We start from the raw sequence: 28,000 nt of genomic DNA on the forward strand, positions 1-28,000 counted from the left end.
TCAATTTTAATCTGGTGAGGACTGAATTTCCTGGTTATCTTTCTTGCAGGTATAATGCTTTGCAGCAAGGATTTCAATCAAACAGGAGGGGGAAGAGAAGCAGCTGTTTTGTGAGAGCTCCCACAGGCTGCTGGAGACCCTGCAAAAAGCTGCTCCCCACCAAAGGGCCTCTGATGGCTCTCACTGCACTTCCCTTTGAACTCTTGTATCTCCACAACTCTCTTGAGTGCAGCCCAAAGCACAAAAAAAAAAAAAAAATTTGTGCCTCCACTTCCACAGCAGAATAAACCCAGAATGTAGGGAAGCCATTGTAAAGCTAACATGAAATCTAACGTCATTGAAATAATTTATTTTGTAAAACTAAAATGTACACTTTCTACTTGGGTGTTTGCTTTTCAAAAGGAAAAACACATAGCCAAGCCCAGCAGGGAGCATGGCTGGGCCAACACCCATGGCTGGCAGCAGAGTAAACCTGTAAACCCAGAAGCAACATCCTGAATTAGGAGGGGGATTGACCCCTCAGCTGATGCCTTCCAGCTCCATCTTCCCATGCCTGGAGATGCATCATTCTGCCCTCAATAATGCAGGCAGCAAAAGGAAGGTCAAATGACAACTGCACTGGCCTGAAACCTCACTGAGTATCTCAAAGCCCCGTGGTGCCCCTGTAAAGCTTCCAACTTTCCCGGAGATCTGACTTCAAGGATGCAGTTTCTAGGAAAAATATAATTTTTTTACTGCTCATTCAGTAGCATTAGGAACACCACGGTGGTATTGATCAGGAAATAATCAGAGCTTTGGGATCTGCTTGAAAGAGGTTTAAGATAAATCTCTAATTATACAGAGCTTAACTGCACTCACGAGATTTTAAAAAATATAGAGCTCCCTTTTAGAGGCACTTTGAACCACGTGGTCAAATCAAGCTGCCATTGACAGACACTGAACCTCCAACAGAGATGTTGCCTGAATTCACCTGACCCAAAGACACACTCTGGTTGACTTTCTGCCCCTTCTAAGTCACCAATTTGTGGAGGGAGCTGTGACCAGGTGGACTCCAGCCTGCCATGACACCTCCAGCACACACCCTCCGGTGAAAATCCCAAATCACGCTGCTGAAAACAACCAGACACCTTCCAGAGGCACAGCAAACCCCAGGAAATGACTCAATAACCCAGCTCACAAGGCAGATATGTTCAGTTAATCCTCCTGCTTAACATGAGAAACAGCAAACCCTGTGCAGAAGCAGAGCGTTAATCAGTAATTTCTTCAACAGGCTTGAAAAGAACAATCTACTGATTAAAATGATGCAGCAGCCCAAGAGTTAATGACAGTTAGGAAAGGATTCAGTGGATACCCTTGGAGGAGTCAGCTTGGTAACTGTAGTGCAAAACCCCAACTGGGTGACAGCCAGCAGTGGAGCCAGTGGACATGTCACTGCTCCCCCATGGGTCACCTACTGGCAAAATATCTTTATGCTTATGAATATGGTGAGATAAAACCCAGGGCAAGCCTCAGGTCTTGACTGTTCCCAGATATTACAGTAGTGGGGAGGAAGAAAAAAATAAAGATCACCGCTTTGGAAGTGTTTTGTTGACCTGCACTAGCACCTCTCATTTTAATATTTATTTGTCGACTAAGAACCCCTGAAGAGAGAAACCATTCCTTGGGGTGAAAAAAGTTACAAATAAAATAAATTTTGCATGGTTCTGGGTAGCTGGTGGTTCACCTCTTAAAACCAGAGGGTTTCTGGGGAAGGTCAGAAGCGTTAGCCAAAAAGATCCCCTATGTGAAGAGCTGTGGTGGGGGAAGCAGCCAGCCAGCAGCCGCTGCTAGGCTCCAGCGGGGTCATGCGGGGCTTCGGGTCCCCCAGAATGACGGGAGGGAATTCATGTAGGGCTGAGAGTACCCCCAAATGGGCGGGGGGGATCACCCAGTGCTGCGGCTCCCCCCAAAAGACAGAGGAGCTCTGCCGGCCCCCGCTGCTGCGGCCCCGCGGGCGGCCGAGAGGTGGAGCCACTTATTCGTTATAAATGGTGTTGACCAGAAAAAGGGAAGTTTTTTTTAAATTTTTTTTTTAATTTTTTTTTTTTTTAATCTAAAGCCCAAGCACCCCAAAAAATTTTTTTTTTTTTTTTTTTTTTTTTTTTTTTTCTGAAAAACGACCCCACAGCTGAGGTGACACCTCGACATTTCCTGCACCCAGTGCAGAAATGCACTCCCCCAACTCCAGCACTCCCCCAACTCCAGCAGCCGGGAAGCACAATGAGGAAATTCAGGAACGGATCCCACCTAGAAGTGAAAACACCCGCGGGCCGGCGAGGGATGATGGGAGCCTGTGTCTCCCACTCCTGCCTTTTGGGCTGACCTTCAGGCTCCAGAGTTTAGAGGAGCACAGAAGTTTACACGCTCAGACAGCAGATGTAGCAAGCAAGGGGTGCAAACTCACCTCTGGCAGAGGCAATGTTTTGAATTTTAATTTTTTTGGCAGCAAAAAGGACCATGAACTTTTCCTGGCCCAGACCACAAGGCTCAGGCTGCCAATTCAAACCCTGGCAGGTAACACCCTACCAGGTTGCCATGTCCTGCCCCAGTCTTCTGGCATGAAAGGCTTAAGGATTTTTAAAAGCACTTGGTGAGTAAGATAAGATGCCCCAACACACAGAGCCCTGCTGCCTCTCACTGCTCAGGAACCACTTAAAGGCAAACTGAATGTCTACATCCCTCTGTCCACTCCAGACAAAGCTCTGTGTTTGTACACGTACCGGGTGGGGTGTGCAGGTGGTTTTGGGGTGCAGTTGGCAGCAACTCTATCCCAAAAGTGCCTGGAGCTCGATTGCTGTGATAGCACACAATGTGCTATATTGATCCAAGAGATGGGATCTACAGGTTCACATGGAGGATGAACAAGAAGGACCAGTAAAACGTGTGGATTGTGCTGACAGGCAGTCCCCCACTCCCAGTACCTTTCCAGTTAGAGCAGGGAACAAACACAACACCCACCTGCAACACAACACACACCTTCTCAGGGGGGCCCTTTGCAGTGATCCACATTAAAAAGAATAATAAAAAACGACACTATTTAAAGAGCTCTGATGCCACTGATAGTGATCACTGACATCATCAGCAGCACTTCCACCCTGACCAAGAAAGGTCCAGCCTCAGGGAGAAATCAGCAGGAGAGCTGGCAGCTTACACGGGAGCTTCCCTCCTGACCCACTGCTGGGGGTATGCCAAGTCCTGACACTGCAGCATTCACCTTTGCTGGTCTCATTCCCAAGCCTACCAAGCTCTTCCCAATCCTGCAGAGGCTCTGTCCGCTCACGTGCTGAAGTCAGGGATAACTACACTCCGTGCCATGGTACTGCTCTGCCTGCCTGAGAAACAGCAGTACCCTCCCCAAAATCTCTGTCCTCAATCAGAAAAGCTTTCTCCAGCACCCAGCTCATTCCCTGCCTGTGATGTGACTGAACTCCCCTCGGGCTGGCGCAGTCCCTACAGGGGCACAGTGCTCCCAGGGTGGCATGTTTTACAGCACAGCAAGAGCTGGTTGCACGGGGCAGGGCTCCCAGTTCTGTGCCCACTTGGGTTCTTGCCCAGACTCCCTGAAACTGCTGTGTTACAGCAGTGGGAGACTGGCAACTTTAAGAGTCTCAGCGTGCCAAGCAGATACAGGGATTATTTCTACTTCGTGGCTTCCCAATGCCACGCACACACTCCTTGGAGAAATCCCTTAAAGTTGGCTGCTTCCAAAGAACCTGTACACATCACTGGCCCCAAAGACGACACATGAGGAAATGCCCTTACAAAACAAATCCTCGTATTTCGGCCCAGCAGAGCTTCCAAGCGCACAGCAGAGCCAAGACAAACACGGCACTGCTGTCGCCTGAAAACGTGCGTGGTTTGAAAATCCCCATTGTTGCTCTATCCCAGCAGATGATTCATCCTCCCCACGGGGTTGTGACTTGCCTCCGCACATTTCGCAAGGCTGCCTGGCTTTATAACAGCGTGGACGCACGGGGTGACTCCCGGCAGATTTCTCAGCTGGCTTGAGAGTGAGGAGGCAGCAGGAGGAGGCTGCAGCTCTTCCTTCCAACGATGATTTTCCTCCTGCAGCATTTCTTCCTGCTAGCTGTAGACTTAGTGCTCGCCATGACCCTTTCCTGCCTCTTGTACGCCATGGCCTGCATTTCCATCGCCTTCCTGACCTGCTTCGTTATCATCTTCTCCTTCGGCACCGTGGAGAGGCACATTGATGTGAAAGGGAAAGCGGTTGTGGTCCTCGTGTCCAACAGTTCCATTGGGAGGATGTTTGCAAGGAACCTGGATAAAGCAGGTTTCAGGGTGTCTGCTGCACATTGGCCCGCCCGAGAGAAGGGGACAGCTATAGAGGAGTGCTCCTCAAACACGGAGGTGGCCCAGCTCCACATGACTGAAGACGAGTATCAGAAGGCAGTGAAAACCTTCGTAGAAAGCCACTTATCCCTGAAAGGTAACCTTTATGGCAAACTTGTGGATTGTGCCTGCAGTAGAAGTTAAAATGCACAAGACTGTGAGATCCTTGTAGCTCAGCAAATGAGGGAGGCAAGAATGCTTTGGAAAATGGTTATGGCACTCTAACTGCACTGCAGTTTGTTGTGCAAAACAAAAATTTTGCTTTTTCCAGGGGAAAGAGCCTGCTTTGGTGGCTGTGAAAGGCCCCATTAGACCCCAGTCCCTGGAGGAAGGCAAGGTAGGCCAAGGAACGAGGGGGAGAGGGTCCTACCAAGGCACTGAGGGCTGGACTCACCTTGGGAAGAAAACACAGGGATGAACAAGGGGGAGCAAAGACCCAGACAAGGACCTGAGGTGAAGGAAAGTGCCTGATTTTAAACCTCTTCTGGATTAAAAATCCCGAATTCCCTCTCAACTTCTTGGGTACTATGGGATTCATAAGAAAGAGTCAGGTCAGAACTTTGGCTGGCAGGTTGGGACAGTCTCTTTGAACCACACTGCCATCATTTCTGTGGGGGGACTGAAAGCAGCCTGTGGAGCTCACATGGGACAGCACAGGACAAGTGTCCTGCTGAGGGGATGGCTGTAGGCACTTCTGCCAGGGAATCTCCCCGGTTCTTTCTCGGTGTGACAGGAAGGGTGCCAATGGACAGGCTGGCTTATGCCCCTGCTGAGTGACCTTTGCTATTCTGGAGTCTCTCTCCCCACAGCCATAATTTTACACCTCTTGGGAGTGACAGAAAATTCAGTCTCAGCCCTCAGGGCTGTCATTTCGTTGCCCTCAGGGCTACAGGGTTACAAGAGAAGAGGCCAACCCCTTTCTTCCACCTCCCTAAGGGACCTGTGAGCAGCAAAGCTCTCCCTGTTTCCCCATGCTGCCTCCTTCCTTCTCCATCCCCCATCTCCTTGCTCTTTCTGTGGTTTCTCCAAGGCTCCCTCTGAGCTCTCCCCAGGGCAGCCTCTCTGCTTGCTCACAGAGCTGGGGTCTCTCAGAGCATCCGCAGGACAAGCAAGACCCTTTTGCTGCTGCCCAGCACTGAAAGTTTTCTTTGTGCTCCCAGGCCCTGCAGAGGAAGGACATTTTGGAAGTCAGAGCACGCACCACGAAGCCTCTCCCACTGCAGACACCCTTCGGAGAGGCGGTAGGGAACCCCAGCCAACAGCTGCTGCTGGCTGCAGCTGTTCAGGACCCAGTGGTACAGGTTCTCTCACATTGCTTTTGTCTTCAGAAGCATCCAGCAGACCTCCAGTGCCTGTGATCAGATCCTGTGCAACTCTGCATGGCCCAGGACATAGCCCCCCATCACAGGCAGCCTGCAGGCTCCAGGAACAGGTCCCTGCACACCAACAGTGAGTTTCAGACTCAATGCTCAGGTGCCTGCACGAGCATTTAGACTAATTTACCCTAGTAAACTTATTCTGGTAAAACTTACCTGTGTGGACAAGGCCTAAAAGCTCCCCAAGCTTAGAGGTATCAGCATAATCTTGCTCTGGACATGAACAACAGAGACTTTCTTAACCAGTAATGATCCATGGGAGCTGGATTTCTGTGCTGTTCTAATTAAATGAGAATCTGGCCCAGTGATATCTGTCTTTTTTTGCTTTTTGAGTAAGCTTGGTCCCTGTGCTAGTTAAGGGCTTTTGCAGGGCTCATGTTTTCTTGACAGGGGGCTCTATTGTAGGATCCATGAGGTTTTACATTAAGGATCTCCTGCATAATATTCACATCAGAGATGGGAATGTTAAAATGTATTTCCTGAGTGCTGACCCAGTTGCATGGCAGATCAAAGCACTACGTCACGAGGGGGAAAAAAAAAGAGAAAAAGAGAAAATAGAAAAATAAAAAGAAAAAAGAAACCTCAGAGTTTTCCTGGATATCTTTGTTAAGAGTTCTGAGTGAGTGCTGGTATTTATTCTGCAAAATTTACTGTAATATTTTTGGCATGGGTTGGGTGAACACTCACCATCAGCCGACTGATAATGAAAAAAGTTTAAACCAAATCAAAAGCCTGCATTGGTAGATCCTCACATGCAACATGCAGTTTGGTCAGCAGGATCTGCACCAGGGCAGGAGAAGAGATTTTGTGCTGTAGGGACAAGATACAGCAGAACTATTGTACAACTTTTATCTCCCTTTAAAAACTTCTCTTATGCTGTTTATGTATATGCAGGTTTTGGTTTCTAAAGAAAGAAACTTCTGTGCAAGTTTTTATGATTTTTTTTATCACTTGTCCCCGTAGGACATGTTTTATATCTTTTCTAGTGTAAATAAAAAGACACTTGTTCAATATAATCAAAGCTTTTGAAATTCATCCTAGATGCCTTTCAAAGTACCATAATGGAGACAGAATCCCCTACTCCTGGTTCCTTTGAGAAATAAAATACTTATGACAGCTAAAATAATCTATATTTTATTCTAGTACAGGCCCAGAGACCTAAATTTTCAGGAAGGCCAACACCTTTATTTTGCAGTGACAGTACAAATGAATAAGGTGCTATTAAGTCTAAAGAGACTGCAACACAAAAATACAGAGAAATGCAAGTCAGCCCCCTTCCAAATTCATTGTTTGTTTTGTGATAGCTCAGCTTGGGTTATAAAAACCCTTTGATTCTTCTGGCTTTTCACCTTTGGTGCCTTTAGATCATATGTTTAAACTTTCTCTGTGACCAAGAGGTCAAAAAAGATAGAGGAAAAATACGAGAGACAGAGTTTTAGTTGCTCACCTCCACTAGCTGAGCTTGTACTGTCAAATATTGCAAGTGCTCTTGGCACTGTGTCCAGGTACTCAGTGATCGAGCTGCTTGAGAAACTGCTGCTCCGTGTTGCTCCTTGGGCAGGTTGCCTGGAAATTCTGGCAATTGCCTCATGATTTTCAGGATTAACTGCAGGGAGGGTGGGGTAGGGCAAGGAGATAAAGACGTGGAGGTGGGCAAGACCCAGCAGAGGGCAACCTGAGCTGACTCAGGAGGAGTTCAGACACCCGGAGTGTTGGGCTGACTAATGGCTGCGGCCTCCGCTGTCACAGCGCCTTGGAGTTCACCTGACCACACACACAAGCACAACAGTCACAGGGCTGAGCAAAACCAGCAGTTACTGTGCCGTAGGATCACAGAATTGTTTGGTTGGGACCTTAAAAACCACCACACTGCCACGGGCCAGGGCACCTTCCATTACACCAGGTTGCTCAAAATCCCATCCAGTCTGGCCTTTAACACTTCCAGGGATGGGGCATCCTCTATAAGAGGACATTCCTCTGTAAAGTCTCAGGTTTCTGCATGGAAGAAATCCAAGACCCTCAATGTAAGCAATGGCTCACACAGCGTCTCTCTATTTGTTCTGAAGCTGCTTGCAAGAGTCCTGTTGATTTTCATAGGGCGAAGATTTCATTTCTTGTACCTGAATCTCAGACAAGACACGACAACTGCTGGATTCTTTGGTACTTGCCAGCTTCCCTCCGTCCCTATCTGTTAAATAGGAATGACTTTCACAAGCAGAGAAATAACTGATGCAAATCAATAATGTTAATTCCTAAATAATGTTAGGTCCCATATCTGAAAGGCTCTTTCCTACCCCACACTTCACCATGGTGTTTCAGACCAGTAGCAAGTGCATGTTTCCAAACCTTTTTCCCCAGGTTCCAAAGGACCTGGAGAGAGAGCTCCCTGTGCAGACAGCTAGACTAGTGGGAGATATTGGACTATCATTCTTGGCCATCTGTCCCCATCCCCATGTTGCTGCTGGCAAAGCAGCTCTCATAACCTCTCCTTAAGCTAGTCCAGGTAAGATCACCTGATCCTTTGATCGATTTTAACAGGCAAACTTAGTTAATCCATCCTATTGCTTTCTCCTGTGCACCACAGGACACTCCTGCAATCTCTCTGAGTGGAGCTGTGAGGGCAGCAACACCAGCCTGGGCAGGTACAGCTAATCCTGGGCAAGGAAGGGTGTCCACAGCTGTTGGTGCTTGCTCAAGGTTGTGCACTGAGATGTTGGCAGGACTATACAGAGCACTGAGGTATCCAGGCTTCCAGCAGCCCCAGGGCTTCTTGGACAGCCTCCACCTCTTCCAAAGGTCAGGCTGCTTTTGCAGCTCTGTTCTGCAGTAGGTAGCAGGGGTAGATGCTCTCCTGCTGCTTTCCCTTGCCTTGCACATCTCCTTCAGCATCTACCAACTTCAGTTTGCCAAACAGTTTAGTCCAGGAAGGCACTCTTCTGACAGAGATCCAGAAAGCAAGAACCTACAGTGGGCCTGAAGAGGAGACAGACATTTGAAACGCTCCCTTGTGTGGAGGACACACTGTAGGAACTCTTTTGCTTCCTAAGGATGTCAGTGCAGTCAATCAAATTATTTTATTAGAAAGTAACACACACCTTTCCATGCTGAGCTTACCTTAAGATAAAGGCAAGGCCATACAGTCATTCCTAAACTCACAGCACAGGGAAAGTTCAGCTTCCTTTTGGAACAGCTTAGCTTAGTGCAAGGCACGAGTAAGGAAGAGTCACAATGTCCTGCCATTCCCACTCACTGCAGAGATGGATTGAACAGCTGCAATGGTCATTGACTGCAACAAACTACAGCAGAGTAGGAATGAATAAAGCAAACGAAATCATACACTCATGCAATTTTAAAGAGCACTGCATTATTTAACTTCACTCAGCTACAACAACTGCAGGCCACCTTAGATAAATCAGGCTGTTTTCCAGGCTGCAAATGACCATGCTCGGAGTTACAAGTCAAATGACTAATTTTTGTAGCTCTGCTTTTGTGCCTTTAATATGGGTTATCCAGAAGTCTTTGAAAACCAGGCTTGTGACTATATTGCCTTCCTGTCTCTTGGGGATTTATCAAAACTAGAGAAGCACTTTGATACAGCAGCACCAGGGCTATGAAACAACCCAGACAGAGAAAACAGATCTCATTCTGAAATGATAGGCTGGGAGGAGTTATTTGAGATGAAGGGGAGCTTCCCACTAAAAGCTTCCTTTTCGAGATAAGCATCTATGCATCATCTATAGTCTACCTGCCTTTTTCTTCCTCCAGAAGAAAATGCATCAGCACCTGTGGACATTTTATGGGAGGCCAATTTTCACTTCCTTGAAGTGTTTTTGTAATTCTCTTGTTTCAACAGACAACTCCTCTGCCAAGAGCTGAGCGCCCCGGACGTGCACATAGAACCTCATGACTAAACAGTTACACAACCCAGAAAAGCTGCAGCAACACTTCTCCTCCTCCATCCCTGTCCCTCACTCCCTGCCAGCGGGCAGAGCCCATTTGGGTCCAGAACCTCCATCCCCACATGACATTCCTGCTGCCAACACTCTTGCCTGCAGCTGCCGGAGAGATGGGAAGGCTGCGTGCTTCAGATCCTGTGCGGAGTCCTCAGGACTCTGCATGGTCATGACTCTTTATCCTGGTAGGGATCAGCCTGGTCAGCTGGCCTGACCTGTATGTTATGGGCCAGAGAACTTCATCAAGACTTCAGAAGAACAAAGCAGGCAGCCAGCCATGTGGAAATCCTTGGGCAGGGAAAGCAGGAGGGTTTGTTGTGAGATCCAGCAGGTACCTGTGAGCCCCGCCGTGCACATCAGCGCTTTGTCTGGTTGCTGGAGGATTTCTGCCTGCAAACCAAGATCTTTAAGCAATAATTAAAAATGCATATTGGTCTGCCATATGTTAAAAAGTGGGTTATTTGTTTGCATGCATTCAGAAGGTGTTGCTGTGCTCACCACAAGCACCAGCCATGCGTATGATATTATGGAAGGAGAAGGAGGTGAAAGAGCTGTGTGTTGCCATGACCTTTTTCAGCTTTCTTCCAAATCTTATGTTTGCAGACATGAACAGAAATGGATTATTTCTCAAAAAGAAACTAAACAAAGCCCAGGCAGTTGGACACTTATCTTATACTGGCTCCTAAATTCTGCCAGAAGCCTTCTTTAGCATCCTAAAGCAGTACCCTCTTCACACTGCCCCTGCTCAGCTCAGAGGAATTTTAGTCCCACAGTGTAAGTTTATCTCACAACAACCCCCAGACGAGACTTTGATTTCCAAGCTTCATCAATCATTAAACCACCCAAGACTGAAGGGTATTTTTAGAGATTGCCAGAAAGATATCTGTATTTATGACACGTCGTTCTTGAAACAAACAATCAACACATTTTCATAAAATTGCAGGGGTAGGGTTAGAAATGCAAGGAAAAATAAAACCAAAAGTATCTGGGAAACTACTTATCACTTATGCATGATGCTAAACTCATCTCTGATTCTGTAAGGCACTGGAAATAATCACAGATGTAACATAACCTTTACACTAATTTGAAAACATCCCAAAAAAGAGCTTAACTTTGCACTAGTTTAGAAACATTGTCTTTCATTAACTGGAGCTGGGCAGCTTCTGACCAGACAAATATTTTTGAAAAATACGAGGATTAAAGCTTCAGGAGTTCTACAGATCTGTCTCTCTTCCAAATAATGCAGTTAGTCAGAAAGTGTGTGCACATCTGTATTTTTTTACTCCACCCTTTACTTCAATCCTTCAGGAAAATTTTTCAGAGGTCATTTTTAACAGGGAAAAGGAACCAAGTGAGAGAAAAGATTTCTGCAACTCTGGTTTCCCATGTCACAGTGTTTGGAGACAGAAACCTGAACAGTTCTAAGACGTATGCTTAGAGACTTAATTCGAAATATGTAGTAAGACTGAACATGCATAAAAATTGAATACTTCTATATATGATAATTAAATACTTCCCTGATACAAATACACTATCTATGTAATTACAGAACTTCTGAGTAGATAATTTATTTATTTTAAATAGCTATTTTCAATAATGAATAGCACTCATATTTCCTCCTGTGAAAGAGTTTGTCATCAGAGAACCATTCCCAGTGGATAATACAGACATTTACACCTGGATGTCTGACTGGCACGACACCTGACTGCTTCCCCCACAGGCTTTCCCCCTGTATGTCTCTGTGCTGGTGTTTAACTTCCACTCTGCCTTGGCCTCAAGGTGGAAACACAACATTCACCCCACGGGATTCCACTGAAGCCTTAGAGCACTGCCAAAATACAGCCAAAAAAGTTTTTGATTTTTCTAGACCCCACGAATCCATTCTGGATTTGAACTGCCCTTTTACTCTAAGAACAGTGCCCATTCTCCATTACAGGTTTGTTTTCCCCACTTCCATTTTAAGTGTCACCATTAAATTAATTGAGATGTCAGCAATATGAAACTAAAACTGCTTTCAGGTTCCTTGCCTTCCTCTCCTTCCCTGGCCACCTTTGGGGTTTCATATATACATATATTAAAAATGCTTTTTTTTTTCTCTTGTTACCCAAGACGGAATTGGGAAAGCTTTTAGTCCTGATCAGAGATTTAAATTCCTATCCTGCTTTAAATTTATGGAGACTCCATTTTCCAGTGAATAAACACAGAGATGGAAAATTCCCGAGCAGTTCCAGTAACCATACACACAACACTGACAAATTTACCAGGTATCAAACTGCAAAGGGAGGGACCGTGTCCTTCTTATCCATCCATTCGAGAGCAGCAGACTCCACTGTTGTTTATATAAAGGTCCAGAAAATAAAAATACAGGCAGAAAGATGAGAATAAATGACAATCTTAAAAAAAAAAAACCAAACCAAAAAAAACCAAAAAAAAGGTCTACAGAAGTCCCTAGATGTTTGGATGCTGGAAACAGAGGTGACAGGAGGAATGCTACCATCATCCATTTGCTCTCTGCATCTCTCTTTAGACCTCTCCAGCAGATTTTTTATTCATGCCACCAGCTCCAGGGCACAGATGATCCCTGTCTGCGTCACTCATGTGGATTCACACTGTCCGATGCAGAACAGGTCGATGCATTGACTCTGCACCTAAAATAGGGGAGCAGGTAAAAGAGGACTTGAAGTCTTAGCTCTGTTCTCTGAGAAGCTGAGAGGCAAAGCTCTGAGAAGGACGATTCTTGGCCAGAGAAAAAGTCACCCAGAGCTTTCCTTGGGCTCTTGCTTAGACACTAAGGAGATGTTTTCCTCAATACTTTATTCTGTTTCTCTCTTCCCAAAGCAAGGCAGGGCACTTCTTTCCTCAAGCAGGAAGTCACTGTCTCCTCAACCAGCAGCCACCCTGTCCCCTCTCTCCCTTGGATGCACTGTCTGGAGATCATTTGGAGCAGCCACCGGGTTTAAAGGAAATATGGTCCCTAAGTAGATACTGATTTTTAGGAGTCAGAGCCCTTTAGCCCCGTGTTTTGAAGTTACATAAGCAAACATGTAAAAATCCCCTCTCAAAGATTGTTCTCTACACCACAGACAGAAAGGCCCCAGTTCTGATTCATTTGCTCTACAGAGCAGAAAACTTTTACTCCTGAATTTGCCCCATGTGATATTTGGATGTAATGGTTCACCATTACACAGGGAATAAGTGACTTAAAGAGAACAAGCCTCACTGAGTGCTGGTTTCTAATAAATGCCATTTGATTTTTCCTCGAGCGCATTTCTTGGAAAATACTTTACTTGCTCGGCTTCTAAGAAAAGCAATTTGCTAATGTTTGCCTGATCGTAAAATTGATTTGACCTTCTGCAAATAATCTGACATCCCAGTGTGCTGCCGAGCCTTTTGAAGTGCATTAGGTTGTTCATACAGCACAGCTTTCTCCTGTTTATTCTGGACAACATCTTTGTATAACTGATGGAAATGCTTCCAAAGCCTTCATAAAAATAACTTTGAGGAACTGATTAAAAAAAAAAAAAGAAAGATTTCAAATTCCAATGGAATATGTAATAACACATTTCAGCGGACACAAGAAGGAATAATTATCTTTCAGCCAGCTAATGCCATGAGTCTTGTACACTGTGGCCTCGTGTATCACTGCTACCGAGTTCATTACATCCAGGTTTTTAATTAGAATCAGTTGCAAGTGGTAATATTCCATCTGTACCCGGTATGACTTCGGAGAAACATCGCGGTGTAATCCAGAATGACCTGGATGAGTTAACTTAGCTCACACCCTGTTAATTTGGCAGGCATGTATGGGACGATGAAGAAGCCGTCGATCCTCATATGGGAAGAAGGGGCACCAGACACGTGTGGGTTACCTGAGACAAGAACCTCCTGTGAACAGAAGAAAGCTCTCAAGGCTCCACGCAGGAACTGCTTATTGCAGCCAGGTACAACTGCATATATTGCATTTCTCTGACAATGTCTAGATGAGGGAGGAAATGTCTTTATAATGTTGTGGCCAATACAGTTTTTTCCCTTTTAACGTTGTTTCCACAATTTCAAAAACAAAGCCCTTGTTCATGGCCATCCTCACCACGTGGGTTTAAAAGTGTGTGCTAATATTCTGGAAAACTGTTCTCCCAGGCTGGACTTTTAATTAAGACTGCCTGGGTAGGACAGAGACAACATGTGCAGAATCAGCTCTGCAAAGCCCCCACTGTCCCAGCAATCACCTCAGCTCCCTCTTCTTTATATGGAAAATAAAATCCCACAGCTCCCATCGGCAAAATACAATTCAGTAACTGGCAGCACAGGGCCTTTATCAGAGGGCAGAAGTTCTCCTCCTGGTTTGCTCTTCACACAGAAGATACTGCTGCCTTGAAGAGGTTTGTTGTCAGGGCTAGCTGTTTGCAGTAAGGAAGACTTCCTTATTAGAAATAACCCTCTAATTAAAGCGCGGCCTTATTTACTTACATGCCACATTCATATATAATTACTTATCGAGTTATAGATTACAAACAGTAACATTTAGTTTTAGTTGCATGCTAAATTTCCTCTGCAAGACTGTCACCATTTGAAGATGTTGGGGTTTGTAGGAGCCTCCTCACTGGAGGCAGACTCTGGTCCTGGGAAAGGGACGACTCTGGCTATAGTGTCCCTGTGCCTCTGGGCTGCTCACTCTGGGAATCAAAAGCCCTAAAGGCTGAAGATGCCCTTTTTTCTGGCACATTAATGCTCTCTTTTGCTTTCGAGCAGAAGGTTGAAACAGTGTCCCTTTTCCATTTGCAGTTCTCTATGTCACAGTCCTCTTTCGCCCACTGACCTGGGCCCTGACCGTCCTGAGGAGAAGCCCAAAGCTCCTTGTGCTTCTGCTGAAGCCCAAAAACTGAGAGGTGAGACAGCACAGTCACAGCTTAGTTACCTGAACAGAGGAAACCAGCACCTCCAGCATGAGCAGCTCTTAGCTCTGCTGGGACAAGGAAGGGTGATCTCCCTGTAGGAAGAGGGCTGGGAAAGGACCCTGGGAACAGATCCCTGCCCTCTCCAGCCCTCTGGCACCTGAAGGATGCTACCTTTTTGCATCAGTCTGGCTCCAAGGAGTCCAGCCCAGGGCACAGCAGTAGATCCAGCTTGGTAGCACCACAAGAGCAACCAGCTCAGTCTCCAGCACTGAGGCAGAGCATGAGCTGCTCTCCAGCATCTCAGTGGAATTTAAGAGGCACAGCAGTTGCTCTTAAAGGGCAAACCCAAAAATATCTTGTTCATTGCTGGATCATCTCCCCCCAGTTCCTGTATTCTCACTGCTGCAGGCTGTGAAGGCTCTTGAATTACATTCACTCCTGCCCATGGCTAGGAAAGCACCTGAAATGGTGTGTTCACCAACATCTCTGCTTGAGAGAAAGCACCCAGAGCCTGCCGAGATTCACTGATCAGGGCCAGGAGAGAAAACAGAAAACAATAAAAAGAAAATAAAATAAAAAGCCAGACAGCAATGAGATGATCGCCCAGCGTCCCCACTGGTTTGTCTAATCTTCTCTCACTAAAGGGGAGAAGGGTCCTGGCTCTCCATCTAATGCTGCCTTCAGGTGTCTGGTTCTCAGTAGCATCTTTGGCCTCCCTGAGTTCTGGATCAGGGCCACCAGGCAGGCTCTGGATGCTGTGTGAAATACAAAGGTGGATATATCCTGCTGTCCCCCTGCGCCGTGTCACCAGTGGCCGCTGTAGCAGCAGGGATAAGGCAGGAAAAGGGCAGCAGGAATGAACTCAGTTGAAATGAGTTAACAGCACTAAAGAGCTAAAACTCTCCTGATGTCTTTCAGCCAGGAAGGAAACATCTGGAGCACTACATGGTAACACTGTCATGCCACAAGGAAAAAGTGCTATGGGAAGGAGCATAGCTGGGATCAGAAGTGACAAACTCCTGGCAGCAGAGGATTATGAGTGGTGACTTGAATTGCCAGACAATGAAAAACTGTGACTGAAGACAGAAAGCACCTCTGGAACTGTGAGAAAGGTCTCCAATTCCTTTTCAAGCCTAATCTGTAAGAGAACACAGAGACGGGGAAATTTTGGGTTGTACAATACAATGCTGTACTGAACACACTGGGATATGCACAGAGGAAAAGACATCTGAGGTGAAAGGAAATAAAGGAATAACTCTGCTGGGAAGAAAAACGCTAGGGCTTGGTTTTCATTATCTAAAGCCACAACTCAGAACTGTCTCACTGATGATAGGAGATGTCACCCACCCAGGGAGCTGGATCCAGAGAGGAAAAGAGAAGCTTTCAAAACAGCTTCTATAAGACATTAAACCAGCTTAATATCAAGCCAGACTGAAAACAAACATTCTAATACCAGAACATCAAAGCATTGAGAGAGAACATGCTAAAGCAGAAAAATCCTGAATTAAAAGCTTGGGGTTTTGGTCTTTACACATTTGGCAAGTAACCAATTGGATGAATAATGCCAAACCCATATATTCTGCAGAATGTCCCCAGAAATGTTTCCTTTAGCCAGAGCCCTGTTTTGAGCCAGTTGTCAACTCCCTCAGTGCACGATCCCATTCTGTGCACACAACCCTGTGCAATTTCAGCTGATCACCATTATTTTCTCCTCCAAATTATTGCAGGGGATGTGTGGGGGCTGTTGCTTTTTCCCTGAGGAGACTGTCACTCAAAGGATGGCCCCTGCTTGTACACACAGGAGTATTCATGGTCTGAAATTAGGGACATAATGTGAGCAAAGCTCCTGAAGACTTCAGTGGAAATTTAGCTTGCCTGAGGACTCAGGGATGGCCTACATTTGTTTATAAAGCTTCCCAGTCCACTGGGATACAGGGATACTGTGTGCAAGCATAAAATTATGACTGTGAGGCAATACCACCAGGAGATAAATTATAATATAACTGCACTTAAAAGTATGTTTAACACAAATTAGTTATATCAAACCAACACTGAAGTTATAGACTGCTGAAGCTGACTAAGGGATCTGAATGCCCAGATGCTTTTAATTTGAGTGGGAATGAGGGATTTGAATTCCTTAAATAGTCTTGAATGTTTCATCACTAACGTATAACACACAAAAAAGTAAAAATTAAAGTAACTGGCTCTCTTCAAGCCTACAAACCCAGCCAAAAGATTTTGCCAACATCTTTTGGGACACATCCCCTCAATCATCCTGCCATTAAAATTAAAGGTTCAGAAACTCCTGAAAGGGTTCCAAATTTGGATGAAAATTTTCAGGGGAAAAAACCCAATTCCAACAAATGTTTTTTCAATAGATCACTTTGATTAATTTAATAAAAATGTAGTTGGGCTATAAGTCTGCTTAAAGATAAAAAGCTTTAGCACCAAATCCTGTGTCCTACAACTCAGAACAGAAACAACTGATGACCCAAGACCTGTTCTTTCTCCCCAGTCTCAACTGCAATACTTCAATTTTTAACCTTTTTAAGAAAGCACGGAATTGGACTTCCACTGCAACACATTTTCCTGGGCAGCACTGTAAAATTATTGCCTGACAGAACCGAAACATTAGTGGTGATGGAGGAACAGGGGGAAGCGAGTTACACGAACACAACCTTCCACCATTTTAAATTATGTTAATAATCTACAGGCCAATATTATTCCTTTATGGATGTCTGCAGGCCTGTCAAAAGATATTAAGAGAGCATCCTCCTGGGTTACCTGCAGTCTCTCTCTCTTTTGGGGGACCCTTTTCTCCTGACTTCCCTCTCCAGAGCAGAGGTCATTCCCACAGACACCTCCACTGAAGCCAGAGCCCATCCACCCCCACAGAGAACACTGGGAGGTGTTTAGGGCGGCCTGAGGCAACAAATTTCCCTTCATGCGTTCATTGTATCCAAGGAAAAACATTCAGGGGAGGACAAAGAGGAAGGAGAGGGCAGGGAAGCAAAATAATGATTAGTGTAATGGGATTTGCTATTCTTGTTAATAGTTTAATCAATACAAACATTAACAGAACCCTCTTACGTGCTTTCCATGCTTTATATTTAGCTCAACACTGGTAAGCCACAGTTAGTATTGTCTGCATCTCTACTACCCCACTTACTTCTGCAACAAAAAAAAGGCAAGGCTGGGATTTTCTATGCCAAAAAACCCAGCCATGCACAAGTGACCGTACCATGGTGTGTGTCCTGTTGTGCTGGATACACCAGACACATGATGAGGAGAGGATGGGTCTCAGCAAAGGTGGGACTTGCTCTGGATGAGCAAGTGGTGGTGCCACAGTGGCTTTGCTGAGTTTTGCCCCAGAGCAGCTTCATTTGCTATTTCTTACCATTGCATTTGTGAGGTATTGTCGGTGTCATCCCACAGGACGTAGCATATGTTCTAAGGAGCCACAGGCCTTCCTAACAGTCCTTATTCCTTAGCTTGATTTTAGGCAGAGAGAGAAAGTTTGCCTTAACTTTTGCTTTCATCTCTCTAAATAGTGCTAAAACCATGTATAAACATCCTACTGGTGTATCAGCATAAAGCTCATTTAAAAGGTTTATAACTGACTTTGAAATAAGCTGAGAGAATCTCCAAATTGACAAGTGCAAAGCGAGGGGAGGGAAATAATCTCTACCAAAGGCAGATTTCCCTGCAGAACAGCCCTTCCCCACTGCAGAGCCTGAGGGGAGGGGGGCACTTCTCCCATCCAAAATCCTGTCCCCACAACCTCCCAACAGGGGAAGTTGTGCCATTTATAGATGCTCATCTGCAACAGCGACTGCCACAGGCAGCATCTGCCTGAGGAGCCTGGATTCCATGGTCCAGAGCACGGGAACTCAGAAACGTGTAGTCACAAGATTAGTTTGCTATAATGTGTCTAATTTATTTTGGCATTTCCTAGGGACAAAAGAAAAAAAAATAACTATGGGCAGTGCTGTTGTATCAGCTCTGAGAAGCATGAAAAAAACACAACTGCAAAAAACAATGTCTTCTGGGTGGATGGGTTATTTTGGCCTTTGAAATATTATTTTTTTAAATAAGAAACAACTCACAACTTCCCATTGTGCCTCTTGGATGCAGTTTGCACTTCTTGGTGTCACAGGTCAACTCATGCCCAAGGCAAAGCCTGAAATACCTTCTCCCAGTGGAGTTCCAAGGCTGTCACCACACAAACATATCCAAACAGCTGCAAACACTGACAGCTCAGCAGTACAGGAAAAGTTACATCCTTCCAATGAGAATTCGAATAATAATTTCATCTTGCTTAGGGCCAGCGGAACAAGCCTCAAACACTGATCAAAACCTTAAATACCCACTGCTGTGGCTGAATCTTTGTGTCAGGAGAAGTTTCCCACTCCTTTGCCTCTTTTCCAGTGTGTGCCAGAGCCTGCCCCCTGTATGGGCAGCACAGTGACACTGCCAGAGCATTACAGAGTGTGACATGTGGAAAGGAGGGAATGCCAAGGGGTCTGGGGTCCTAATCCACTGTTCTGGGAGCCACTTATGTGCCAGACAAGCTTTGGGTAACTGCTGACCCATCATCTCACAATATTTGAACCTCAACATCCCTGTCAAGGCTTACATGCAAATCTGAACATTTTCAAGAGTCTGGATTTAGGAAACTGAGGTCAAGCCCATCAGACGTGGGTTATTGCACCAGTTGGTCAGTTCTCCTAATGAAGAGAACCCACTGAAACTGCTTTCTTAGGAATGTGTCCATAAGTTCAGAAGCTGAGCAAATAACAGCCATCTTGGTTCTTCCATATTTGTTGGAACGTAAGAATCAGTTTCTCAGTTGAAAGACCAGTAAGTGCTCTATATCAGATCAATAATGGAGTGAAGCAAGAAGTAGCTGACTTAAAATGTCCAGGTAGATTTTAATATCTGTTTTCTCGTAAATAAACAAGTGACTTCCAGAAGAGAATTCCAAGTTCCTGCAGGTAAAAGGAATGGGGCTTTCAAAGAGAACACAAATCACCATGATGACAGTATCTCATGGGCCGTGAAGACGATCAGAGGGCTGGAGCAACTCTCCTATTGAGACAGGCTGAGGAATTGGGGTTGTTCAGCCTGGAGAAGAGAAAGCTTCAGGGAGACCTTAGAGACCCTTTCAGTGCATAGAGGGGCTCCAAGAGAGTTGCAGAGGGAATTTGGACCAGACAATGCAATGATGGGACAAGGGGGAATGGCTTTAAACTGACAGAGGGCAGATTTAGATTAGATATTGGGAAGAAAGTCTTCCCTGTGAGGGTGGTGAGGCATAGAGGCAAGTTCCCCAGAGCAGCTGTGGCTGCCCCACCCCTGGAAGTGTTCCAGGCCAGGCTTGATGGAGCTCTGAGCAACCTGGTCTAGGGGAAGGTGTCCCTGCCTATGGCAGGGGGGCTGGAACTGGATGATCTTTAAGGTCCCTTAAAGATCCAAATCTGATCACAGACCCAATGCATTCTGTGATTCCAGGCTTAAGTGACACATCATGTACCCATTTCCTACTTGCACATTCAATGGAGCTGTTTTGTGCAAACAGCTGTAAGGAAGAAATTACATTTAAATTTAAATAAAAGAAATAAAAATGGGAGGGGAACCTTGAGGATCCAGAAATGAACTACAGGCGGAAAAAAAAGAAGAAGATGCAAACCACTAATCAGACTCTCGAATTCATGTAGACAAAAGAAAAAAGAGCTCAGTGCTATCAACACTAATAGCATTTGGTGGACCATTAAAGGCTGAAAATACCTGTACTGTCAACTTGTTTGCAGGATATACAGCTGTCCTCTTCTGCTGCTTGGAGAGCTGTAAGAAGCTGCTCTGCATTACTGCTCTCTAGCAGCCTCCAAAGCTGTTTAGGGCCTGAGGCAAAGTGGGATGAAATCAGTAACCTGTATTTAACACACTAATTAACAAGTGAGTTTCAAGTTAGATATTGTGATTTACTGGTGGCTTCATGCACTCTCCTATCCTGTTCCTCTCTGTGCTTAGACATTTAATACTTATAAGTCTCAAGATGCAAAACCTCTGGATAACTAGAGCTGTATTGCTGAGAAGACAAGATTCCCTTTCCACCAATATGAGATTCCTGGCACTGACTTAGTTAAATCAACCTGGATTCATGCTGACAGATGAGTGTAAATCAGCCCTACCAGAACCAGAGGTCTAAAATGGATTTCCAGATGTTATTTAGTCCACTGGCTTGTGCAGGGGAGGACTTGCACAGGTCATTCCTCACACAGAGGTTTAGTTCATTTTGAAAAGTCAGAGACCTCTCCCACAGAATCTGCTCCAGTCCTTCACACTCCCTTAGTATCAGATTAACTACTAAAAATAAAGTGCCTCCATTTTCCCTTGAAGCAATTTAGCCCACAGCTTCTTGTCTTCACTGCCAGGGTCAGGAAGACCAAATAATTCTCTTTTTCCTTTACAGCAGCTGACAAAATCTTGGGAGAAATATAGTCTTCCCCTCAGTCTCCCTCTCCTGAGGAGGAACTCCCCTCAATCTTCCTTGGTAGATCGAGCCTTTTGGGCCTGGGATCAGTCTTCCTGCTTTCCTTTTCACACTTAACCACTGTCCAGCTCAGCCTTGAAGTACACTGGGCAAAAGCAAATACTGTGCTCCTGTTTGCTGGAATATTGCACTTCCACATGGAGAACAATCCTGCTGACACACTTAATGTGCCTTTTCTGTAACAGCATGGTATTGTTTATTCAGGATCAGCTGGTGAGCCATCAGAATCTTTCATCCTCGTTGATAAATCAACTGCACATGTAGCTGGTGGTCCCCACTCTGGTGTAAGTATATAATAACCTGTATTAAGAGTTTATTGCAATAAATAAGTCTGCATTCAGCAGAGGGACAGTGCACTGTCACAGTTCAATGGCAAGCTGGTGATGGTGGATTCTTACCACATCTCCATTTGCAAACAACATCCTGAATTCTAATCCTGCCCAATGTGCTCAAAGCTTTTCCAATGTAGTGCCAGTTGCGAGTTTAAACTTCATGCTCTCTCTTCCTTCAGCCAGATCCCATATGGAAACAAAAGACATGGACACAAAGCAGAAACTCCCTCAAAAACATCATTCTATCAGTTTTCCAAGCAGTTTTGCACCCAGGTACTGTCATCCATTCCATCCCTATTAGAATGCATGAGAAGAAGACTCAGAATTCAAACCAGACCCTCAAATCTCAAAAAAAAAAAGTCTGCCTGTTACTCATCCCCTCGTTTCCTTCTAGGTGCTCACAAATAGTCTGGTTGTTTGTTCCAGTGCTTTTCCAGGAACTGGAGTTAAGCTGACAGGTCTATAATTCTAGAGCTGCTTGTTAGCACCACTTTTGGACTGATGGCTCAAACCTGCACACAATACTCCTGGGCTCTGCTCCAACAGACCACTCTAGCACATATTTAATTAAGAGTGAGAGACATCTGTGGCTGGAGAGGGGTTGAGTCACATGCTTAATGCTAAACGTGCTTGGATGCTTTTCTAGTTCCTAAGAACGGATACATTAAAAAACCCCAATGAATAAACAATAAAACCCAACACACCAAACCTAAGCAAAACAAAGATGTGTTTTCATACAATGCTTATGACTTCAGGAATGCAAATGCCAACAAATACTAAACATCAATCTCCACGGATGAGTGAAAACCCTGAATCCTTTTCTGATACCCTGTGATCATCTCCACTACAATGACTTGTTAATACTGTGCTGCTTTATTCTCTTGTTTTGTGAGATCTTCCCCAAATCTTCCTTATCTTAATACCTGCCACATTATGCCTCCAGCATGTCCTTCAAGCCTTATTAGTCCTTTCTTCTAGGGAGCTAATTAATTGATTAGATGTCACTTAGTCTGTCACAAACTGCTATTGACACCTCTTGCAGCAGCTTTCTGTGCATTCCAAGTGTGTTTTTACGCTTCTGAAAGACAGAGGACTGACAGCTCTGGAGAGAAGACCAATCTCACTCCTAGGCCAGGTCTGCCCAAATCAGTTCACACCAACAAAGCTATTAAACCCCACATTCACCTCCCAGCTTTAGGATTACCTGTAGCAATATCCCAGAAGGAAGCAGCATATTGAAAAAACTCCAATATATGATGAGATCAGGGCACAACAATGGAACTCAGCCAGAGTTCTCTGTTGCTCTCCATTATCTCCTTCAAGTCCTGGAAGCCTTTTCTGAGCTCTACCTAAGGCAGTTTGCTTAAACACAGCCCTGGATCTGATGCTGCTGCTTCATCAAATGAACCACTTACACCTGTCGAGTGGGCTGGACTCTCCCCACTGGTGGTCAATCAGCTCTGCTCCATGGGATTGCCATTCCAATGGACAACTGCCATTTGAACAGAGTCACCTGGATCATCAGGTGCTGACTCCCAGCCCTTAACTCCTATCTATGCTTTGCTCTGCTAATTTTTCCATGTTTCTGTTGCTGCTTGTTCCTTGCTTCTGAGCCCAGGATGGATGTGGGCAGTCAGGTTTTCTTCCACACCTCTTCCAGCTACCTTCTTCATTCTCTCCACACAAATAATTTCCCCAGATCAGTGAAGAGGCCTCAAAGCACACTGCTTATTCCAGACTAAATTTATCTTATGCATACAGAACTGGGGAGGAATTCCAGCTATCAGAGCTCTCTTGCAAGCTAATTATTCTTCAAAGAAGTTTTAGGCGGTCCCAGGGAGCATCTAACTATTGATTTTCTACTCTGTATAATTTCCCTGCAAAATGTAATCATTCTCCTCCTGTCTCACACTGTCATTTGTCTCTCAGAACAACCTGGGAACAATAAAAGAGTGGAATAGAGGGCAGCAAGAAGGGCACCGTCAAAAAAAAATATCTCTGTACAAGCAGAGTTTGTAAAAGCAAACCCAAGAAATGTCTGTAGACCTTGTTTAATATTCATCAGCCAGTGCAGTGTGTAACTGAAACCCAAATGTAACTGTTATGAAAATTCAGACTAGAAGGAAATCAAATGGAGACAGCATTCTAAGGACGCTGGCATTTCAGAGATTCTCATTTCTGGGTTTCCAGCATAAATGTACCACAGAGGGAAATATTACTGAATATATTGGTGCTTACAAATGGCTACATTTGTATATAAATTCACCTCTTAAAAAGAAAAAAAAAGAGAAAGGGAGTTGTCAATAAGAGACTCCAAGGAACTGGCCTAGTATAAATCTATTGCTAACACATGATTTTATGGAACAACAAAGTAGAAGTGGAATTGAGACCAGCAAATCTTAAAAACCCTGTTGTGCAATATTAAGCTGGTTTTTTTCCCTCCATCTCCCTGCACAACAAAGCACTTGGCACATGATTAACTTCAAGAAAGCCTTTTGGCTTCAAAATTTAGCACCTTTACATATACCTGCATTCTGAATACTGAATATTTAAGCAGATGCTGACTTCCATGCTGCTGTTTAATCCCTCTGTGTTTGCAGGATAAAATCCATCCTGCCTAAGGACACTACTGAACAAATCTTTGGCACTGCCCAGTGAACTGTCTGGTGAGGGATGGGCAGCCTCCAGAGGGGCCAGAACCACTGTTATCATAATCAGACAACACAGCAAGGGAGATAAGGGCTTGTGAGGAGAGAACAGGGAGAACAGGGTAGAGCAGTATTGCTTTGCCCACGTCCCTGCTGACAAGACACAGTGATGTAACTTAAAGCCACTCCCTGAATGTTTTAATCAGGAGGGGGCTGCACAAAGCCAGCTCCAGGAGCTGCCTGAGGGTCTCTGTTGACCTCTGCCAAGTATCTGCTCTTCCCTTGTAGTGTGGCCATGACAGGGAAAATAACTAATTTTGATTTCTTCCATGCCTGGGATTAAAACCCTGCAGGACTAGGGAAGACTGCTGGTTCTGAGGCTGTACTGCCCAAACTTGAGCCTGGTTTCATCAGGTTTTGCCACCCCCTTTCCTTTGGATGTCAAATCACAGTGCAGGAAGGGAAGTAAAATGCTTTGGAAAGTAGATCACACAATCACCATTTGTGGTAGGCTTTTCTTCTCATTTTCTTCAGAGATTTTCAAGTCTTTTTCATTTCCCTTGGGAAAATAAATTCTTATCAGAAGCTATCTAACGACAGAAAAGAAAAAAGCTATTCTCAACTTAAATTAAAAAAAAAATAACTGAGCAAATTTAGGTAGACTGTGTCCTACTGCTGCTGGCAGGCAGAGAAGTTGGTGCTCAGGAAACAGCTCCTTTTGTATGCCAACCCTTTGCTGTGCATCCTGGCTTTCATTATTTAACAGCCTCCATGTGACACCAGGCTTCAAGAAACAGGACATTCTTTAGCAACCCAGATAAGAACTCGGCTTCCAAATGTTCCCAGTGCAAACTGAGTGATGGCTTCGACTCTCACTGGTCTGAAACACGATGTGTGGACACCCCTGTGCACTGTCAGGGCAACACCAGTGGGCTCTGCTGGAAAAGGGAGCTGGTTTGAGGTAGAAATACACATTGTCTGAATTTGGGTCAAATTCCTGTTCCCCATTTGCCTGATGCCCTCGGAAATCTGCCAAAAATAAAAAGAAACACAAGCCTACCAGAGGAAGAGAATGGCCAAAATCCACATGCAAAGTTTATCATTAAAACCTTAAATCCAAAGTTCCCAATCCAAGGGCTTAAAGATACGCTTTGAGTCTCCTGTGAGGAGCATTAAAAATGACCCAGTTTAGAGTGGCTCTGAGCAGCTGGAGTCCTGTCAGGAGGCTTTGAACATTCCCTGTGCTGCTCCAAAGTACTTCCCTTTCATTTGGGGGTCCATTCAAAAAGTGGGCATTCCCCTGATGGCAAGAACAAAGCAGAAGGACCTCAGCAAAGTCCCTTTAGGATGCAAAATACATCTATTTTCACTTTCCCAGCATTAACAAGAGCACTGTCTTCTACACCTTCAGGCATCTGCATACCAAGAAATGAGGGCAAGATGCACAGATGCTGCAAGGCAAAGGAGAAGATAAGCTGGGAAGAATCCAAGCTTCACCCGGGAGCAGAGTGACATTTCAGTACATTGTGCTTGGGAAGGTGCCAGTCTAAATGATCTCCCACACACTGCCTGGGCTGGAACAGTGAGCCCCCATATTTCTGTAATAGTGCACTTACAATTTCTTGCCAGTGATGCAAACGTTAGAGGAGGCAAAAATCCTTAGTGAGGGAAACTGCTCAGCTGTGGGGTTTGGGTAAACACCAGCTTCCAAAAAATGGGTCCTGTGTTTTCTCACAGGAGTAGGACCATGTGAGGAGGCAGGGAAAAGGGGTTAGAAACTGCCCTAAACAATAGCATTTACATCCTGTTACCCTCAAAGAGCTGGTCCTGCCAACCATGTGCTGCCCCTCTGATCCCAGAAACTGGCCATACCTGTCTCAGTGAAGGGCCAAGGAGGTAATTCCAAGCTGTTGCTCAGAGATGGAATGCTGGGCAGCACTTCTGGTAGCCGGAGAATGAACTGTATCAGAGAAGCAGAGCCTTCTTTCCTGTGGGCTTTTACATTCCAGGAAGAAACCAAACCTATTGATTAATTCCTTCTGCATAATGTAAGTGAGGTTTGGGGCCAGGTGCAGGTGGGTGAGTAGTGGCTGTTGTCTCTTGAATCATTCTCTACATCAGTGGGTTTAGCAGCAAATTTCAGTGTCTCTGTCTCTTGTATGAAAAGTTCCTCCACTGCCTATGGTACAGCTCCTTCTCTTGCACCCCCTCCTCCTCTCTTGCACTCCCCTACCATGGAGTTGACTTTTGACTTCTATTTAAAAAAAATGCAAACCTTCACATATTTGCATCCTCTGGGCTTTTTTTTTTTGGGGGGGGGGTGGGGGGTGGGAGGGGGAGATAGTATTGACCTTGTCCTGTACATGGGGCAACTCAGACTTGTAAGTAAGGAAACCAGGCTTCTCATCACACTCATCTCTGATTTGTTCTGTGCTCTTAGACCACTTCTCCTGCACTTTCTCACCCTTCCTTGTGCCCTCACTACCAGCTGGCACAGGTAAGGAGAGGCAAATGATACATAGAGCTATTTCCAGTAGAAATTGGTGTCTAGGCTTCTGCAGCTTGGACCAACTAGCAAATTATGTGCCATATTGTGGGTTGTCCTTGAACAATCGGGCACAAGGGCAGTAGGACCATAAATCACCCGCTCTCTGATTTTTGTCCTTGACTAGAGAGGGATGACAGTAAAATTATCCATACCTCCACCTGCACCAGCATTAAGGACATCATTTTACAGGGTGACAGACCTGGGAGCTTATCCTGCAGACTGATGGCTGTGGCTGGTCATCACCTCAAAGCACAGTCTGCCCTTCACGTGGATGCTACTTTACTCTGGAAAGATCAGTGATCTGGGGTTATTCACAGCTGGTATCACCCAGGCCTTTGTCCAGGATGAAGGAACACGTGCCCTTCTGAGGCCTGGAAGCTGATGGCACCACGGAGAAGGGAAGAGAGAGCCTGCTTTCTGCTAAGTCAGAGAAAGAGCAGCACCCTCCTGTGCTCATGTGCGTTTATTGCACTGCGAACTCAGAGCTCTTCTGCGGCTTGTCAGCACCAAGTATCCTGTTTCCTACCCCTCAGATTTCGCGGCCCAGGTGAGGGCTGGCACATCTTCCCGGCATTATCCGAATCCTAAAACCTGGCACAGAGGGTGTCGGCCGGGGCTGCAGAGCAGAGGCCGCTTCTGCCTGCAGGGGGAAGGTGGCACACACGTTCAGGACAATCCTCTTTTCCCGCAGGTACAGACAGGGCTCGTTTCTCCTGCACAGGCTGCCACCTCGTGGGCATCGTCTGGAACAGGCGTTCTCCTGGAAATAACAACTCCCGAGCGCAAATCATAGGATCATAGAATCATAGAATCAGATGGGTTGGAAAGGACCTCTGAGATCATCAAGCCCAACCCTTGATCCACTACCACCACAGTTGCTAGACCATGGCACTAAGTGCCATGTCCAGCCTCATCTTAAAAACCTCCAGGGACGGAGAATCCACCACTTCCCTGGGCAGCCCATTCCAATGGCTGATTACCCTCTCTGTAAAGAATTTCTTTCTAATGTCTAACCTAAACCTCCCCTGGCGCAGCTTAAGGCCATGCCCTCTTGTCCTACTGCTGATTGCTTGGGAGAAGAGACCAACCGCTACCTGCCTACAGCCTCCTCTCAGGTAGTTGTAGAGAGCGATGAGGTCTCCCCTGAGCCTTCTCTTCTCAAGGCTAAACAACCCCAGCTCCCTCAGCCTCTCCTCATAGGACTTGTGTTCAAGTCCCTTCACCAGCCTCCTTGCCCTTCTCTGCACCTGCTCCAGCACCTCAACATCTTTCCTGAACTGAGGGGCCCAGAACTGGACACAGCACT

At 45.5% G+C, this 28,000-nt stretch overlaps 2 protein-coding genes across 5 annotated transcripts in view; one reads left to right on the forward strand and one right to left on the reverse strand.

The window, feature by feature from the left end:
- Positions 1 to 28,000, reverse strand: part of PAK5 (p21 (RAC1) activated kinase 5) — a 199,506-nt gene that overhangs the window by 110,465 nt on the left and 61,041 nt on the right. The window lies entirely within an intron of this gene.
- Positions 4,047 to 4,843, forward strand: LOC116784331 (estradiol 17-beta-dehydrogenase 2-like). The gene is made up of 2 exons (XM_032682868.1): positions 4,047 to 4,486; positions 4,661 to 4,843. Exons 1-2 carry the CDS (start codon positions 4,093 to 4,095, stop codon positions 4,699 to 4,701), a joined length of 435 nt encoding a protein of 144 aa, XP_032538759.1. The 5' UTR covers positions 4,047 to 4,092; the 3' UTR covers positions 4,702 to 4,843.

This window comes from Chiroxiphia lanceolata, chromosome 3 (genome assembly GCF_009829145.1).
Source record: "Chiroxiphia lanceolata isolate bChiLan1 chromosome 3, bChiLan1.pri, whole genome shotgun sequence".
NCBI lineage: Eukaryota > Metazoa > Chordata > Aves > Passeriformes > Pipridae > Chiroxiphia > Chiroxiphia lanceolata.